The following is an 18,781-nucleotide window of genomic DNA, read 5'->3' as shown; positions in this document are numbered from 1 at the left end:
GAAGCCCGCCTCCCCAAGTCTCAGGTATCATTACCTAAACTTTTCAATTTTCTTTTTCCCAAATAAGTCTTTTATTTTATACCATCTCTCGAGCCCTTTCTGCATTACTGGCAGTAGAGAGAATTTGATCTAAGGGTTGTGACCCTGAGAACTGGAGTCCCCCATTCTTTAAATTGCAGGCCCCATGTGGGGTCAGACTCAGACATGGCGCCAATCAGCCCAGCATGTGCTGTGTTCCCTGCAAGGTCTTGCTGTGTGTGTATCTGGCATGTCTATTTTAAGGCCATTTGACTAGTACTGTTTTTCCATATCTTTGATGTGAGTTTTTAGTTCCAAAACAGTACTTTCAAGCAGTCAGTGTAGTTTAACAACTTGCTTGAAAATGTTGTAGGGTCTGTTTCATGTTACTACAAAATAAGGAATCACTGAATTTGTCATTACTTAGGGTAGAAAGTCTTTATTTATAACCTACTGATAGAATGTAAGTATATAAATACATTAAAAACTACCCATGTATTTCCAAGCCTTTTTAGAAGTAAACAGTTTTATTTACTGTGTTACAAAACAATTAGATATTAAAAATCAGAGTAATGAGCTAAAAGGATACCATCTTTAAAATGATGGATTAAAAATAAATCAGGCACAGGTGGTTTCATGTAAAAATCGGCTGGACTTTTTTTGGTATGATCTAAATGGTTTTATTTAAATTGTGTTGCATATTTTTATCAAGAAGTCAGTTCCCGGTATTTAAATGAATACCTCACAAATGCCTTTGAGTCTGTCATAAAAGTCCTTGAGATTTCAAGGATAGTGCAAGGTTTTACATTGGTTCAACAGCATCTTTTAGTTTTTTTGTACAAATATTTGGGTTAAGGATCATTAACAACCACAAGAGTACTGCTTGGCTTACATTTAGAAACAGTTTCTCAGTAAACCAGGCCACATATGCTAGCTGTCCTTTTTACTTAGGCTCTTTGCTCTCTTTCCCATAGAGGCAGGAAGTGATAGCATGAGAAATCCCATATTTTATGCACTGTTTTCACCATTTGATTTTTCTTTTGGAGCCTTGGTCTCCTTATGTGAAGCAAAAGTCTTGGTAACTGTTAAGCGGAATGCTTTTGAGAGGTGATAGTACAAGACAGGATCAAAACACAGGTTTGACACAGCAAGGAGCAGTGTGGCCTCTTTGGCTTTGAATAGTGAAATCCTGGTTGGGCAATCAGATATTACCTCTGTCTGGCTCAGGGTGTATGGGATTCGGACAATGTGATACGGAACAAAACATATGATGTAGCCTGTAGTCACTAAAAGGATGTTGATGAGGGCTTTTTTCACATATGGATAATTTTCATTATCTTTGTTTCTGTAGAGTTGTCGAATTACAAGGCAGTTAGATATTAAAATGATGGCTGAGAAATTTAAAAATATTGCCACACATATGAAATTTGTCAGCAAATGCCAGTTTCTGCCAAAATCCCTTTTGAATTCCATGCATCCCACATTTGGCTTCTCCTCGATGTCTCTGATGGGAATCATCATGTTGGGCACTGTTATAAGAAGAACCATTAGCCACACCACGGTCGATATCATTTTGGCAAATCCAGGTTCTTGGATCCGATAAATCTTGGAGCTGTATGTCAACTGAAGACAGCGATCAATGCTGACAAATGCTAAGAAGATAATTGATAAGTACATATTAATGTAGATGAGGCAGGCTGTCACTTGGCAGTGGAAAATCTTCAGCTTCCAGGGTGCCACACCCAAGTCGACAACGATTTTTACTGGTAATGCCAGAGTCAGCAGGAAATCAGCCGTAAGCAAATTAATTAAGTATATGCTTACACACCTGTGATTTGTGTTATTCTGTATAAAAGCCCAGGTTGCAAAACCACTTCCAATAATTCCAACAAGAAACACTAAATAAAAAAAATATGTGAATGGCTCCAGATCTCTGTAAACTGGGCAGAAGATAGAACTGTTTGTCATCTTGAGGGGAAGTAAGGATGACTCTGTTAAAAAAAAAAAATCCAAATAATCTGTTTAAAAAAAGGGGTGGGAGAAGGAGGTTAGTAATTAAAATTAGAAATGATTTTCTTTAAAAACATCTGTACTCATAACACCTGGGTCACAATTTTTCTGATTTTTAGATAGAATTTTATTGGTGAAACATCATAGATTGTAAGGAGGCCTGGGTTTTCCATGGTCTGATTTCATGATTTTGGGAAATCCCATATAGGTTTGCTTTTTTGACATCACACTTTTGCATTCTGATAGCTCTTTTGTTACCACTTGGGTTGGAAGGTAGTTTGCAGAGGAGATAAGTGAACTGAAATTCTGAGAAACAGACAGAGAGGAAATGAAGGTAAAATGGTTTGGTTGTGGCTGAGCCTGGGAGGTTTCAGTGAGGCTTCCTGGCTTGCTGTTTTCATAGATTGACAAGAGCTCCTCATGCTGGAGGAACCTAGGCTGAGCGGGGAGGTAACGGGGGACAGAAAATTGTCCTGAAATTTAGAGGTAGGCGTTTCATTGTGTCAGGTACCAGAGTGTGTTCACAATCACCATTGCATTTCATTTTTCTGTTCAGCAGAAAGAATTGAAGGGTTAGAATCTGGCTTGAATTGATGCTTATTCCTTCCTTTTCCTCACTCCATTCCCTAGTGACCTAGGCCTGTGATGTCCAGTATGTGGCCACATGTGACTACTGAGCACTTGAAATGACAGCCACTTTGACAGCCAAATTGACGTGGGCTGTAAATGCAAAATATGCACCAGGTTTTAAAGATTTTTTTAGGAAAGACTATAAAAATAATACAACTAGTAAAAGTGCACTATTTTGTACAATAGTACAATTAGTAAAATATCTCCATATTTTTTGTATTCAGCATATGTTTAAATGATATTTCTGATATTAGGTTAAATATATGGTTAAAATTAATTTCTCCTGTTTCTTTCTGCTTTTTCAAATGCAGCTACTGGATAATTTTAAAGTACCTCTGTGGTTTGTTTTCTCTTTCTGGTAAACAGTGCTTGTATAGATGTTTCTCTGTCAGTGTTTTTGAGAAATTTGACCACAAATGTATTTTAAAGGCTTCTAGAACAAGAATATATGATCATTGGTTACAGAATTCTCAAAGAGAAACTCAGTTATCTTAGTATGAAAACATCTAACTATAATACTTATTTTCTTTCACTATAGGTTTGAGGCAGTTAAGCCCAAAAGTCTAAGACATATCCTTAGAACCATTGTGACTGATACTGATAATGACAAAATCTTGTCAATGTTCCCTCCAAATCTGGAACATAAGTGTAAGTTAAACCAATTGGGCTTCATTTATTCTCTTTGACCTGGTCCAAACTAATGCTCTTAGGGCCACAGATATATCTTTTTGGTGCTGCTTCTTGGTGTGCACTCTCCTCATGCATATTAAACACCTTCCTTTAGTTTTAAAGACCAGAAGATTTTGTGTTTTAGGAGAAAAAAACCTGATACACAACTTAAAAACTGTGAATCTGGGTGACTGGGTGGCTCATTCCGTTGAGCAGCTGCCTTTGGCTCAGGTCATGATCTTAGAGTCCTGGGATAGAGCCCAGCATCAGGCTCCCTCCTCAGCGGGGAGTCTGCTTCTCCCTCTGCCCCTCCCCCTACTTGTGTTCACATGCACACCCTCTCTCTCAAAAATAAATAAATAAAATCTTTAAAAAAAAATAGCAAATCTTAATTATAGTGGCTAAGAAGGCCAAATAAGCCCATTCTCTGAAACCTCCCTTTAAAATTGAAACAACAACAACAAAACCTTTTGAAGCCTTTCTGATCAATTATTAATTCTGATTATTTAATGATCCACTGTATACACCTTGGGATGAAACACTGTAAGCAGATTAATAAGGCAGAAGTACATAAAACTTTATAAATTAAAGTGTCATTTAAAAGGGTACATGTCCTTCCTCTTTCCCAACTTGAGATAGGACTTAGGGTTCATGCATAATTCATTCTGCACTAAACTTAATGAAAATAATTGAGTACTTACTTTGTGTCTGGCACTGTGCTAAGTACTTTACAGGTACTTATTTAACCTCTCATCATTCTTACCACATAGGTGTTATTATCCCTACTTTACAAATGAGAAAACTGTGGCAAAACGAGGTTAAATAACACCCAAGGTTATATAGTTGTTAAATTATAGAGCCAAGATTCCAGCTCAGGCAGTCTGATCTCAGAAGCTATGTTCAAAACCACTCTAGAGCTCTTTCTCAGTAATAGTAATAATCATGGTGATGGTGATGATAATAACTTTTATAGCAGCCAGCCTTACTAAGTGCTTACTATGTGGCAGGAACTATATTCTAGGCAATTTTTATGTAAAAGAGCAGAAAGAAAATATTAGTTCCTAACTTTTCCTTTAAATACTAATGAGAGAGGTTCAGACTTCAAGTATTTTGATGTTTCATTCTACTGTATATATATTTAAAACCCAGACCTAGGTTCTGTCTTTTAAATCTAAACCTCCCTTACTTTCAAAGTTCCCATGACCTAGTTGCTTCAAAACATCCCTACTGTTTTTATCTTAATTCCCTAGATTAGTGGTATCTCTACTGTGCTGTGAACTGCTCCTTCCTGCCTTTGAACTCTTGGTTGTGATAAAATTTGGGGAATCATAGAACTTTAAGGGTGGAGGGAACTTTTATTGATAGCATCTAGTCCAAGTCTCAGATAAGTTGAGACTGGGGTCTGGCACTTGGATGTTGCTCAAGGTTTTCCAGCTTGTAAGAACAGGCTAGAATCTGACCCCATTGATCATTTTTAGGCTTTCTGCCCCTATCCTTCCTATATCCAAATCCTTCCTATCTTAAAATGCCTGGAATAAGCTCTTTGTGTCTGAAGTCTACTCCAGGCTTCACTGACTTCTTAGGACTCTGTTTTTTGGATAGTAACCATTTATTTGAACCTTGGCATTCTGACCATCCTTTTCTTCTCGGGGTCAAAAGCTAGTGTTGCTGTAAATTGATCATCATCTCCCTCTCCCACCTTAGCTCATTGTTCCTTTACCAGGTGCTAGGATTTTGGCTTAGCTGTTGTATTTCTAATGTTACATGATAATAGTTAACATAATACTGTGTTTTTTTTTTAAGTGTTCCTATTGCTCATACAATTATACAATAAAGTCTCATTTTATAGATGAATATATGGTAAAGAGGAGGATTAGAAAATTTTCATCAGTTAATCTCTATAACTAGAACTGGCCATATATACCACTTATGGGTAATTTATTTAAAAATAATTACAGCATAACTATTTATTTGATGATGCTTGAGATTCCTGTAGTGCCTTGCACTTGCTTTTCATGAACCTCAGTCTAGATTGCAATGAAAAACTAATCTCTTCATTTAAGATTTTTGGTATGTTGATTAGAGGTTAAACTGTACTATAATAGCATTTTGTGTTCTCTATCACAAATTTGAAAACCAAGTGCTTGATAAATTTTTTGTCAACCAATTATTTAGCCTGTGAAAATTTGAGGTGCTGTGGCAAAAATCAAGAAAAGATTTCAAGTGTCTCCTTTGTTTGGGATAGAGTGCCCATTGCTTAGAAAATAAATACATTTATTAGATTTTTTTTTTTAATGAAAGTCACAATAGAATGTTCTTGAAATTATCATTTTTGTGGAGGGAAGTCATTTCAAATCTGTTGTGCCCTGTTGTAAAGACCTACAACATGGTGTTTATCCATTCTGTTATAAAATATAAAATTGAGTTACTGAATAGTTATGCTCCCCTATAAGTAAGTATTCAGTTTTGAATAAATTAAACTTTTTTTTTTTTGAGAGGAGTGGAGGGGGTTATCAGATAGAAGAAAATTATAGTACAGTTTATAGTGAGAATCTATTTAGAATTTAATAATTGGTACCCTCTTACAAGCAGCCTTATTACACATTGGCATTCCCAACTTACATGTTTTAAACACCGAATATCACAGCTTCCCCTTAGATGGAAAGATATTTGAATATATCAAGTACTTAAAAAGACCTACCTGGGGGTATATTCTCTGAGCCACCACGGGCTCGCTGCAGGTCTTCAGAGAACCATGAGTTAGCTGTCTGGCCTCCGCAAGAGCACTAGCAGCTCCATTGCAGGAAGGTTGGCTGTACTAAAAATTTCCTTTCCTTTTTGTGTGGTTTTAAAGTGTTGCATATTGACGTAGATGAAACTGTGGTTTGTAAATAGTTTAACTGTATGAAAGTCTCGCCAAGAGGTTCAATTTTGTGTGTGCTTTCTTTTGTATGTTTGTGTATTCTTTTAGAGGAAAGATTTTTTTGGTCCATTATAGTGCCTAGCATTTTTTTTTAAAAGCATCCAAGATATGTTTTCCATCATAATGATTTTAAAGAACATCACTTTTTGTGCCTTGAAAGGGGTTATGAGTTAAATATATTAGGTCTTTAAGCAGAATTTCTTAAGTATACATACTGACACCCACCAGCTTTTTGAAGTTATAATTAAAACAATTGTTGGCAGTTTGGGTTCTGCTGAGACCTCTGTTAATAAAGAAAAGATGTGATTTAACATAGTCTGGTAAAGATCATGTTTTATTTATCTTTATTCTTTTTTCATTGTGGAAAAATCTGGAAGTATAAACAGAAGAAGAAAATTATATGCACAGAGATAATTACTGTTAACAGTTTTGGTACATGAATTGGCACAAATTTCGGCACAGATTTTAAAATTTTTCTATGTGTGTGCACACTCACTAAAATGTTGTTATATTGTGTGTGCTGTTGTATAGTTGTAATTTTTTCTTTTAAAGATATATCGGATCTGTTTCTCTAAGTTAACAAGAGTAGGCCTGCCATGAGTATTTGTCAGTTTGGCCCAAACTGCTTAATGAATTGAGCCTGGTATTTAGTAATTAATAGATTGTATGTAAAGGGACCGTCCTGTGTATTTAAATTGTTTGGGTAAATGATCATTCTGTCTGTGGTGAGCACGTGTTTACTGAGTGTCTGAATGGAGCTCAGCATGGTGAGAGACCTAATAAAAAGTCACTGTATCTCATCCATGTTATGGATTGGCTTTGTTATGTTATCTTTCTTTTAGAAGTGTAGCTTTTATAAAAGAGGTTGAGCTCATGTCTCAACCATATTTTCTGGAGTACTAAGTCTGCTGGTCCAAAGTTGATTTTTAAGTGCAAAACCATTTCTTGGTCAGTTAGGGTCTGATTTCTAGTGTTGCTTCATTGGTTTGGTAGGTGCTTTGGTTTTGTCTCCTTTTCTCCTAATAATTCTTAGTCAGTTTTCCAGATAATAATAATAATAATAAAATAAGCCTCTCCAGAATCCAAAATGAATCTCTTTGGTTTTTAAAAAGAAAAATCTCTTAAAAAACTAAATGAGATGTCAAGCTAAAGGGAATTTAAGGAGAGTTTAAGGGAACTTTTTGGGGGAAAAAAACAATGTAAGGATGCTTATGTTGATGGTGGTCATTTGTTTCTCGGGTTCTGGTGTTCTCCTAAATTCATGTAGTAATAATAACAATAGTGAATATGAATAATAATTATTACTGCTATTATTATCATCATGTTGCAGAAGAAAACTTTTTACATATATTCCCTTACAAGTTAGATGAAAAATCCCAAATCTTAAACTTTGTATTTGTTTTTTGGTTAAGAACCAGTGTTAACTCTCATTATTAACAGTGCTAGGAAAGGATCCGTCCTTGAAGATTTGTGTGCATTGTTGTTGGATAGGACTCAAGGAAAAACACACTTCAGAAAAGACACCCTTGCAGATTGTCAAGTAAGTAAGCAGTGGTGCTCGGGGTTTACATGCAGTGGGGGACAGAGAGGGAGGGATGGAGAGAATTTGATGAGATGGAGCTGGCTGCCTGTGGAGTGGTGAATGGTTCTAACATGGTATGCAGAAAAACTGGAATGAGAGGTGTTTTGTAGTATAGTTTCTTTTTTCTTTTTTATGGTAGGCATAGCTATATGTTTACTTCCTTGTTCACTTTGGGGGGTATAGCCAGACAGAATTAAGAAGTATATTCAACTATCCTTAAAAATCTACTGCGGCCACAGTTTTTGTGTCTGGATTGCCAGGTAGAAAAGAGCTGAAGGACCCTAGTTCTCAGTGTTCCATTTCTTTTTTGGAATGGTGAGAAACCAGTCTTTTTTTTTTTTTTTTTTTTTTTGGTAAGCTTTTGTTTATTTGAGAGAGAGAGAGAGCAGGAGAGCACAAGCAGGGGGGAGCGGCAGATGGACAGGGAGAAGCAGACTCCCTGCTGAGCAGGGAGCCCAAAGCGGGGTTCCATCCCAGCCCAAGGCAGATGCTTAACCAACTGAGCCGCCCAGGTGCCCCGAAACCAGTCTCTTAATAGTGAAACTGAACCATGTTCTTCCTTTGAGAATGACCTTGAGGCAATCTGATATTTTGTGGAATTTTATTCAGAGTGGAAATACACTTTTTTGGGGCTACCATCCCTGTTTTGTTTTTAACACGAGTTCCATTTGAAATTTCCAGAAGTCACTTCTTTATCTGTTTCATTAAGAACAAATGTTTTTCAGAGTGTATTTTGTTAGTGTTCTGGGAAATTACATGTCATCACTAACCTAGTATTTTAAGAAACCCAAGTGGGAAGAAGTGAGGTGAATTTATTTTTCCCTGACCTTGGTCATGGCAAGACTTTTTAAGAAATGACATACTAGTTACTTTAATGGATATTTTGTTTTAAATAAAAACTGAAAAAGCAAAATTGCCCCATGAATTGACAAAGAAAAGCTTATTGTAGTTAACTTCCCCATACACACAAATCATGCTTTTGATTTTATTGAACACAAATACCAAACAGTATTTCAGTAGAAGTGTCGTTCTTAATGCTTAACATCCTTAAAATTTATTTTTTAAACATAGCGTAGTAGCCCTTTGGAGCTAATAGGGAACGGGAAAATGAATATTGGAGTAGGTAGCCACTGCCACAGCCAGACACGGGTCTGTGAACTTATTTTCTTTAAGGAAATTCATGATATGTTAGGAAAGCCCACTCTGTACAGATGGGGAAACTAAGGCCTTGGCCAGAGCTGCACAGACTCCAGTGACCTAGTACTTCATTATGCTTCTTAAAATGAAAGTGTTGGGCAGAAACAGTGGTTACAAAGGAGGCCAGCGGGTCCAACCAGCCACCCCCTGCCCTGTTGCCCGGCCACCCCCTTAGTTTGAATTCTAGTACCACTGAGCAGTGCGAACGGTATGCTACTGTGCCCACTCCACTCACGGAGTTTGCAACTCAGGATGCTCTCAACTCAAAATTGTTTGCATCCTGAAGCTTTTGTTATGATCTTTGGGTAGGGGGCTGTTCCTTGGTTAAGAAATGCTGGTGATCAAGACATTTCTCTAGCAATGTGTGTGTGGCTCTCTGCCTTCTCTCAAGCCACTGTGCTTTAGGTTCACATTTTGAAAAAAATTTTTAAGGCACATAATCACCTTTGCCACCTGGATTAGTCCAAAGACTTTTTTCCCTGACTCTCACTGAGATTGGTAGCTTCAAATCTGGGAGCGACAGATGTGATTAGATAAGAGTCCTTTTTAAATGAGACATAGACAGACACAGAGCTTCCAAGATGTTGGTGTTTCTGCATTACTTAAATGCTATCTCGGTTTTCCCTTTTTAATAAAACAGAGTAAAAAGTTGGAAGTATTTTGAAGGCAAAAGTGTTTTACATATTCCTGGAATGCGAACTCGGTTGTAAGAGTGGCTGGGTGTATTCATTCTCCTTTTGGTTCTTTGTATTGACCATACGGTGGTATTGGGCCAACATGCAGTTCATTTGACCTTTCATTTGTGGGCTATTTGAGTGATGGATATGAAATAATAAGGGAAACCCCTAAGAAAGAACTTTTAAAGGTTATCTTCTTTGTTTTTAGTCACTGAAGTTCATTTTCTCTCCCCTTGAGTAGTTGTGGTCCTTTTCCGAAGAGGTTGTGAGTAACACATTTTCAAAGCTCAGAATACATTTTACGAACTCTGTTGTTACCTTCTAGGAGAAGGTTCTCTGGAGAAATTCTCCCTGTCCCTTGCCATGTGAGTCTTTGTTTTTTGATCACGTACTTAAGGAAAATTCTAACAAATGTTTATTGACTGCAGGCTGCCCCCTTAGCTCCGGTGCTAGAGAATATTTTTGTTATGTTTAAAGGTTACGGTGTGGAGGGGGTGATAAGGAATCTGCAGTACCTGCGGTGATACTGTTAGTTAGAACTGGTAGGAGTCCAGGAAGTACAGTCCTTCCGACTGAGGTGTGGTAAAGAGATGCTTTGGAGGAGTGAGGGAATGGTGTCAGCATGGGCGGATGATGCAGATGAATGAGATGTGGGGAGTGTTTGGTGATTCTCAGGCAATCTGGGTGCTTGGAGTATCGGAGCAGGATCTGCCTGAGACCAAATCTTAGATCGCTTTAGGCAATCTTAGATGCTTTAATAACCCTGGAGAGCTCAGTACTTGGTAAATCTGTGGGTGTTGGATTCCATAGGGTTAGGGGAGAAAGCAGCGGACAAGAAACCAGGTAGGGGATGATTATGGTGTGGTCATTTTGAGTGAGAAACAATGAGGAGCTGAAATGAGATGGGAAGTACCCAGATCATGGGCACTGGGAACCACTGCAGAGTATGGTATGGGGCTGTGATTTAGGGGTGGGAGGGGAGTAGACTTTGGTTTCAGTCTTGGCAAGGGAAGTCTGAGGAGAGCATCCAGCTTGACAGGTAGAAAGGTGAGTTTGAGTATTGGCTTACTATGTTTTTAGTGCTACCCCATTATTTGATAAAGCATAGATTGTTTTTTATTTTATTCCTTCTCTTTTAGATAGTAGATATTCCTTAGTGCCTTATCATCATAACCAGAACATTCTACTTCTGCTTTTATTTCTGTATTTATTTGTTTTTTGGATTCTGTATGTAAGTGAAGTCATACGGTATTTGTCTTTTGGTCTTACTTATTTCACTTTGCTTTGGTCCATACGTGTTGTTGCAGATGGCAAGATCTCATTCTTTTCTATGGCTGAGTAGTATTCCATTGTATATCTACACCACTTCTTTATCCATTCATCTATGGGTGGACACTTGGGTTGCTTCCCTATCTTGGCTATTGTAAATAATGCAATAAACATAGGGTGCATATATCTTTTCAAATTAGTGTTTTCATTTCGTTTGAGTAAGTGTCCAGTACAGGAGTTACTGTATCATATGGTATTTCTATTTTTAATTTTTAAAAAAGATTTATTTATTTATTAGAGAGAGCACACACGCACGCATGGGGGGGCGGCTAGAGGAAGAGGACCTTGCGTGGGGTTTGATCTCATGACCCTGAGATCATGACCTGAGTTAGAGGAGGAGTTGGGACGCTTAACCGACTGAACCATGCAGGCGCCACTCTATTTTTAATTTTTTAAGGAAATTCCATACTGTTTTCTACAGTTTGGCTGCGCCAATTAACACTGCCACCAACAGTGCACAAGGGTTCCTTTTTCTCTACGTCTTTGCCAACACTTGTTATTTCTTGTCTTTTTGACACTAGCCATTCTGACAGGTATGGGGTGATATGTTATTGTGGTTTTGATTTGCATTTCCCTGATGATGAGTGATATTGAGCATGAGTCTGTTGGCCATTTATAGGCTGTTTTGGGAAAAATGTCTATTCAGTTCTCCATTTTTTGATCATATTATTTTTCTAGTGTAAAGTTTTATAAGCTCTTTATATATTTTGGATACTAATTCCTTTTTGGATATATCGTTTGCAAATATCTTCTCCCATTCAGTAGATTGCCTTTGGTTTTGTTGATGATTTTTTTCGCTGTGCAATAACGAGGACATTCTGAATGTAACTTTTTAAACACTTAAGTAACTCTTATTTTAAATAGCATTGATAGAAGTCCTCGTTTTCCTATTAAAAAAGAACATTTTCGTTTTTATTTACCTAACTACTTTCATAGTATTACCCAGGTAAGAAAATACATTTGGTCATGGCATTGCAAGTTTTTTATTTATTTTTTTAATAGTGGTATTTTTTTTTAAACTAGAAAAGTGAATTTAATATGGAGTTGACATTGGTGGTTAGTTTACAAACAAAACGAGGATTAACTTCTCATTTTAGTCAGTAAATATCAGAGAGATCTAGTGTTCCTTCAGAAAGCTATGGTGTAAAAAAGTAGAATGTAAATAATTAACAGCTTGAAAAAGCTCCTGGTTATATGTAGAGAATCTTTTAGTTTAGAAAAGGGATTATCATATTAAGTAGTGTGAAGTATTGTATGGAGATGATGAGAGCCATATTTCAGTGGACTTCTGTGTCAGGAGATGAAATGATAGGAAAGTAAGCCCTTAGGACTTTATCATGCACTTTGGAGGAGGATTTAGCAGTTATACCAGTGACCTGGGATTTGTGAGGGAAGCAGGAATTAGTGTTAACTCTGGGCTTCGCCTGATACACTGACACTCTGTGGATTGGAGCTGGTGACATCTGGAGGTTGGAAGTAGAGCAAGATGATTCTGAGTCCAGAGTCTTGTATTTCAGTTCCCCAAAGCACTGAAGGTGAAGTGGGTTGAGATGGGTCACGGAGATCTTAACTGTGACCATGAGAGAAGTCAGATTGACACAATGAACACATTCAAAAAGTAGCAAGTAGTCATTGTCAATGAAAATACTTTTCATATATTTCATTGTTGTTGAGATGGGCCTGTTTTTTATAATAACTCTTTTCATGCTTGTACTCGAACTTCTGTTGCAGGTGGGAGAGATAAAAATGGCATAGCTTCTTATATTTTCTGCCAGCCCTGAAACTGCTTTGGAGTGTACCTGGTTAACAGGGAACATTTTCCAGGTCCTTCTGTAGAGAAAGCTGTAGTGCAACTCCTCAAGTGCTCAGGGTGCCCGGGGTGGCTTATAAACTCAGGTGCCTATGATAGAAAAGAAGGCATGATACACATTGTTGTAAGAAACAATAGAAAACAAGGGAAGCTGGGAACGATAGTGAGTTGAGAGCTTCTGCCTCACCAGGAGAGGCCAGCAGGCCCTTAGCTGCAGCCAACTGTTTCCCCGTGTTTTTATTTGTTGGGGCAGCAATTAAAAAAAAAAAAAAAAAAAACACTTCTGTGGCTAGAAGTTGATAAGCCAGTAGCTGCTTTGCAGCATGTGGACTGCAGAAATCTAACAGAAAGGTATTCAAAAGTGACTCTTGACTATGACTAAAAATCCCCCATTGATAGGAATTCGTACATTTTAACCAAACCATGATTCCATTTTGATATGTGTAATTGACTCAGTACCTATATGGAAATATTCTGAAGTTTTTTTTTTAAATTAAAGAAATATTTGTGATAAGAATCAAGAAACAAAGATAATAATCATCTAAGATTACACAGGAAACCTGCCCACTGAGATGCATGAATCTCACAATGGTTGTTTATAAAAAGGCTGCCTACTGCCAGTGGTACTCATCTGCTGGTTATCTCCTCAGCCTCCAGACTCTATTTCCCCAGCAGTAAAAATGAGACTTTTCCTTTGAGAAATTCACTTTCTCTGGTTCTTGTCCCTGGGCCTATCACAGTGCCCACTCTGCCTCTAATATCAGGGTCCAGCCATAATTGACCAGCATGTCTATTCCACTGGCCACAGGTTGGGATGGAAAATGAGCCAGTATGACCCAATGAGAGCCAAGTCCCAAGTTTCTGAAGAAATTCTCTGGAGGACTGGCTGTGAATATTTAAGGTCTAGAAGTGCTTCTTTCATTTTGCTACCACAAAAGAAGAGCTCACAGCTTCCTTTGAGTTGAAACTAATACCGTGGAAGGTGGCTGCAAAAATGGTATAAAGCCAGCTTTAGTTACATCAGCTTAGGCCCTCTGTCAGCCCTTAAATTAAGCCATACCCACAACTTTGAACGTTTAGGTCTATTAGCCAGTAAATCTCTTTTTATTGCAGGAGTCCAATTTTAGTTGTATTTTTTTGGTCACCTACAAATTAAACAATTCTGATCCATTGAGTTTACCTAGAAGATTAACCCAGAAATCTAGAAAACACCCTTATACTAAGTTTTGTTTCTACTTGATGATATTAGTAAAGTATATGCCATTAGCTTTCTATTCTGTCCTTAACCCCATTGCTGCTATTTATATCTTTTGACTCTGGACAAGAAGAAGAAGAAGAAGAAAAAGTATCTTTATTAATACAAAAAAATAACTGACATCAGGTCATCCCCCCAGAGTGATAGGAGGTTTCCTTTTGGGTAAACCGCACTGTGAGGTTTGCGTGGGGAGGGGTTGGGAGAGAACTGGTGTGGTGTGGTTGGTCTTCAACGGTAAAGAGCTGTTATTGCCTTTTGCTCACCAGTTCTCTGCAAAATACCAATGGCATGCAAATTATCTTTTCATGACAGGACATCCCCACAGAAGAACCACTTTAACAACATGTGGCTTTCCTTTCCCCTATGTCACTTTTTAAAATACTTACAACTGTTTCATAGCACTGCTTCTACAAATATGATTAAGTGTTATTTTACTTTCTCAGAGATAAATATATATTATAAAACTGTACTATAAACTAGCTACAGAAATTAGTCCATAACATAATTAAAAAAAATAGTGCTGTTAATCTCAGGGAAGTTTCTGGATTGGTCCACTGTTGCCATTGCTCTACTATATTTTTTGTTGTAGTTCTGGACCTGATATGCAGTAACTGTTAATCAGTTGTTGCTTTACAATATTCTTACCTGGCTTGCATGTTGCTTCCTGAAAAATCTTGATTTCTACATTACCCATCTGCTTTAGCACAGTGGTTACAAAGACATTATTTGGTGCTCCTCATTTTCTTTATAACTTTCATTTTCTCCCGGGGTGGGGAGGGGGCATGTAAAACACCAGTATTTACTCATTTGTCCTGGCCAGTGGGAATTGTGAAGAATAAGCACAGCCAATTTCTTCTGCAGATGTATTTAACCAAACATATATGGCAAGCTTAGTTTTGCCAAGCATATTTGTCATAGGTTGGTGATTTGTTTCTTTTTGAGAGAGGATAATTTGACCCAGAATTGGGAGCAGGGAGTTTTTACGAGGGTGGAAGGTGGACACAGAGAGTAAATACCTTCCCAGCTCTTCCTCAATTTAAGGTGTATTTTCCGAGTTTTCCCTAAAATCTGATGAGGTCCCAGAGCATATGAAGTACTTATTTTGGAAAGTCTGTGGCAAATAAAAATTTTGAATACACTAGGTAACTGTCTTCCTTCCTTTATGCATAATTAGCCTATTAAAGAGACCACCCATGTCATGACTATGAAGAATATTGGCATTATTTTTTCCAACCTTGATTTTTTTTTAAGTTTTTTTTTTTTTTTTTTTAAGGATTTTGTTTATGTATTTGAGAAAAAGAGAGAAAGCACAAGCAGGGTGAGGGGCAGGTGGAGAGAGAGAAGCAGACTCCCCACTGAGCAGGGAGCCAGATGTGGGGCTCGATCCCAGGACCTGGGATCATGACCTGAGTCGAAGGCAGATGCCTAACCAATTGAGCCACCCAGGTGCCCCACCTACCTTGATTTTTAAGAAAGAAAAACTGAACATTATTGAAAATAATTTCTTTACTATATATTATTATTATATATATATATGTAGTAAGGGAAAAAAGTATATGCACATGACTTACAAATAGTTTGAGAAGAACATTTGGAAGATGGCCTAGATATCTTCTAGCCAGTTAATAGCAGAGAAATAGTTTTGATAACTCACAAGCCAGCAACCATATCCCATATCTGCACATTTTAAGTTCATCTGCTTTTTCAGAAAATGTGATATGTAGATTTTCACTTTATGTGTAATTTTTCACTCATAATTGTAAATCCTAGATTTTCCTTTTTTTCAAGTCCTCTTGCTTTCTAAGAAGACTCCTTCCTCTGCCCCTAGATGTATGTATGTACACACAGTGTATGTGTGTATGTTTTTGTCTTTGTTCCAGTCAGCGTGTTTTTTTTCCAGTGCCATTGAACAGGGGAAGTTGCCGGCAACGCTTCCCAATATCCAGCTTCCTTCAATAGAGTCCACTTAAAAATATTTTAACACCAGAGCTCCAGGCTCATTTAGTGGCTTAATAAGTCTCCATATAAAACATAAAAAACCACATAACTTAATCCTTGTATTTAGAGAAGGAAGACACCCCAGTGAATTGCCTTGATTGCTTCCTATTTTCTTTATGCTATTTAAATTTCTACATTAACTGACCAGGCTAGTGATTTAAATCTTCTGCTTCGAAGGAATAAAATGGAGTAATGCATGTGTTACTTTTTTCTCTGATGTTATAAAAAAGCAGGAAAACTTATATTTTGTTTTTATTATTATACTAAATTGGATTGTAATGCCTAGAGATTATACTTATTAGCATGGACATGTTTCTTATTTAGTCTTATGTAACTGAAGACTGCAATATGTGTACATGGATTTTGTTTGAAAGGAGGTGGGAATTCACAGAGTGTCTGTGCTTTCATGCATTGTATTTCCTCTTTTGGTTTTGGAAGTTTCTGAGTCATGCTGAGTTTTTAATGGGATGTGCAGTTTCTTACATAAGATTTCTCTAAATGGCTGGCACAGAAAGAAATAAATAATAGGATCTAGGCATACGTTTGCAGCTGACAGTAGCAGAGTGAATTCTTTTACATAGAGCAAAATTTCTTTAGACTGGCAGCTGTAATGAGCTTCTGTTTGGCTCTGCGTATAGGGAATTCTGGCAATGTGGTAAGGTACAAAACAGACAAAAAACACAAACATGATGCTGAATATATTGCGGCTAGATTTCTTCTTGACCGAAATGGAATTCCTTCTAGACTTAAGGTGGGACTTGAAGATTTTCCTCGTGATAGCAGTATAGAAAATGATCAACAGAAAAAACACAATCCAGAAGATGCCCACAAAGATGTAGTTTGATGCTTTGTGCCACTTAAGTCCCAGTTCATTTTTAAGTTTCACACATTTTATATGTGTCACCTTCCCGTTAGTAGCCTTCTGGTTGGTCAGGATAATGTTGGGGACAGCCAGAAGGAGCATGAGCATCCAGACCACCACTGACAGGAGTTTGCTGTAATTTACTGAATGGATGAAAGAAGTCGAAAGAGGCTTTACAATTTTATAGTATCTGTCAAAGCTGATGAGCCCAAAGAACACGATGCTGACATACATATTGACATAGAAGAGCACAGCAGACACCCTGCACACAAACACATTGATCTGCCAGGGCCCTAGCCCTGAATCGGCAAGGATCTTAAAGGGAAAGGTCAGGCTCATCAGAAAGTCAGCAACGACAATGTTCTTGAGATAGACGATGAAACTCTTGGAGCTGGCCACGTAGAAGAATATCCATCCAGATACACCATTGAGCAGGGTCCCTGCGATGAAGACCACAAAGTACAGCACAGGAATGATCTGCTGAGTGATGAGGATGTTACGGGAGCAGGACTCCTCTGGAGGCTGTGTGGTGGTGGAATTGATCATTTTGTAACTTTGGGAGGTGGAGGCCTGGGAAGCAAAGTCAAGTAGTCACTCAAAGAGCACTTATGGTGTCTAATAAAGAATTAAAAAAAATTTTTTTAAAGATTTTATTTATTTATTTGACAGAGAGATATAGCGAGAGAGGGAACATAAGCAGGGGGAGTGGGAGAGGGAGAAGCAGTCTTCCTGCCAAGCAGGGAGCCTGATGCAGGGCTGATCCCAGGACCCTGGGATCACGACCCGAGCGGAAGGCAGACGCTTAAATGACTGAGTCACCCAGGTGCCCCGAAAGTACGCTTTAAATACCGTCTCAAAAAGTAACAAAACTGTAAAAACAGAATGTTTCATTTATTCAGAACTCTGTTTAATGTATTAACCTTTATATTGACCTTTTTAAAAGCCTATCTTACATATGTTTTGGACATAGGATAGTGTCCTATAAAAATACACATCCAAATGTAGCTGGTATGGGATTATGACTATCTTCCAAAATGGAGTTATTCTTTTTTTTTTCCCATTAAAAAACTGATTTGCATTATTTTTATAAAGTAGAAAATGACTACAAATGATAAATGTACCTTAAAAATTCCAGAAAATTGCAAAGTATTTTCTAGGTCTACTCTGATATGGTAGCCACCAACCATTTGTGGCTATAGAGCACATAATGTGGCCTGTCCAGATTGAGATGTGATGTAAGTGTAAAATGCACACTGAACTTCAGACTTAGTACCCCCCCAAAAAATGTAAAATATTTTTATTTTACATTTATTTATTTATTTATTTATTTATTAAGATTTTAGTCATTTGATAGATTGAGAGTGTGAATGCACAAGCAGGGGAAGCAGCAGGTAGAGGGAGAGGGAGAAGCAGACTCTCCAGTGAGCAATGAGCCCCAGTGGATGTGGGGCTTGATTCCAGGATCCTGGGATCATGACCCGAGCCAAAGGCAGACACTTAATCAACTAAACCACCCAGGTGCCCCATACCTCAGTATTTTTAATATTGATTACTTACCGAAATGTTTTAGAAATATTTCATTAAATAAAATATATTATTTTCATGTAATTTTACTTTTTTAAGAATATGACTACTAGAAAATTTAAAATTACATACATTATTTTGCATCACATTTTTATTGGCCAACAGTGTCCTAAGTATTACCCAAAACCTTCTTTTGTTAGGGAATCCTGTATATTCTTCTCTGATGTCAGACATACTGATTTTAGAGTACAGGGAAGATTAGAACTTCTTTGAAAGATTATTTGATACATCAAAGCA

The 18,781-nt window shown here is 37.5% G+C and overlaps 3 protein-coding genes across 5 annotated transcripts in view; 1 reads left to right on the top strand and 2 right to left on the bottom strand.

Annotated features, from left to right (window-relative positions):
* MED12L (mediator complex subunit 12L) overlaps positions 1-18,781 on the top strand; it is a 312,204-nt gene that overhangs the window by 99,612 nt on the left and 193,811 nt on the right. The window lies entirely within an intron of this gene.
* On the bottom strand, positions 431-6,138 carry GPR171 (G protein-coupled receptor 171). Of its 2 annotated transcripts, none has more exons than XM_028103074.1 (2): positions 6,029-6,138; positions 431-2,036 (listed from the first exon to the last, which is right to left on the bottom strand). In XM_028103074.1, exon 2 carries the CDS (start codon positions 1,984-1,986, stop codon positions 1,027-1,029), a length of 960 nt encoding a protein of 319 aa, XP_027958875.1. In that variant the 5' UTR covers positions 1,987-2,036; positions 6,029-6,138; the 3' UTR covers positions 431-1,026. The 2 variants fall into 2 exon arrangements, with proteins under 2 accessions (XP_027958875.1, XP_027958876.1); XM_028103075.1 differs by having other exon boundaries at positions 431-2,009.
* The window catches only part of P2RY14 (purinergic receptor P2Y14), a 51,062-nt gene continuing 47,925 nt past the window's right edge, over positions 15,645-18,781 (bottom strand). For both annotated transcript variants that reach the window (XM_028103069.2, XM_028103070.2), the window contains one exon: positions 15,645-17,530. In XM_028103069.2, the coding sequence (XP_027958870.1) occupies positions 16,484-17,506 (1,023 nt within the window). In that variant the 5' untranslated portion in view covers positions 17,507-17,530 and the 3' untranslated portion in view covers positions 15,645-16,483. The remainder of the gene's footprint in view (positions 17,531-18,781) is intronic.

The sequence above is a fragment of the Eumetopias jubatus genome, unplaced genomic scaffold (genome assembly GCF_037043125.1).
Source record: "Eumetopias jubatus isolate StellerSeaLion01/CBP00866 unplaced genomic scaffold, mEumJub1_p1.0 scaffold_1, whole genome shotgun sequence".
NCBI classification, from domain to species: domain Eukaryota; kingdom Metazoa; phylum Chordata; class Mammalia; order Carnivora; family Otariidae; genus Eumetopias; species Eumetopias jubatus.
The sequence above is the reverse complement of the archived record's forward strand: the minus strand, read 5'-3'. Positions and strand labels throughout refer to the sequence as shown.

Coding starts and splice junctions, on each gene's coding strand:
- GPR171 (XM_028103074.1), bottom strand. CDS start 1,986: ATGACAAACAGTTCTATCTTCTGCCCAGTTTACAGAGATCTGGAGCCA.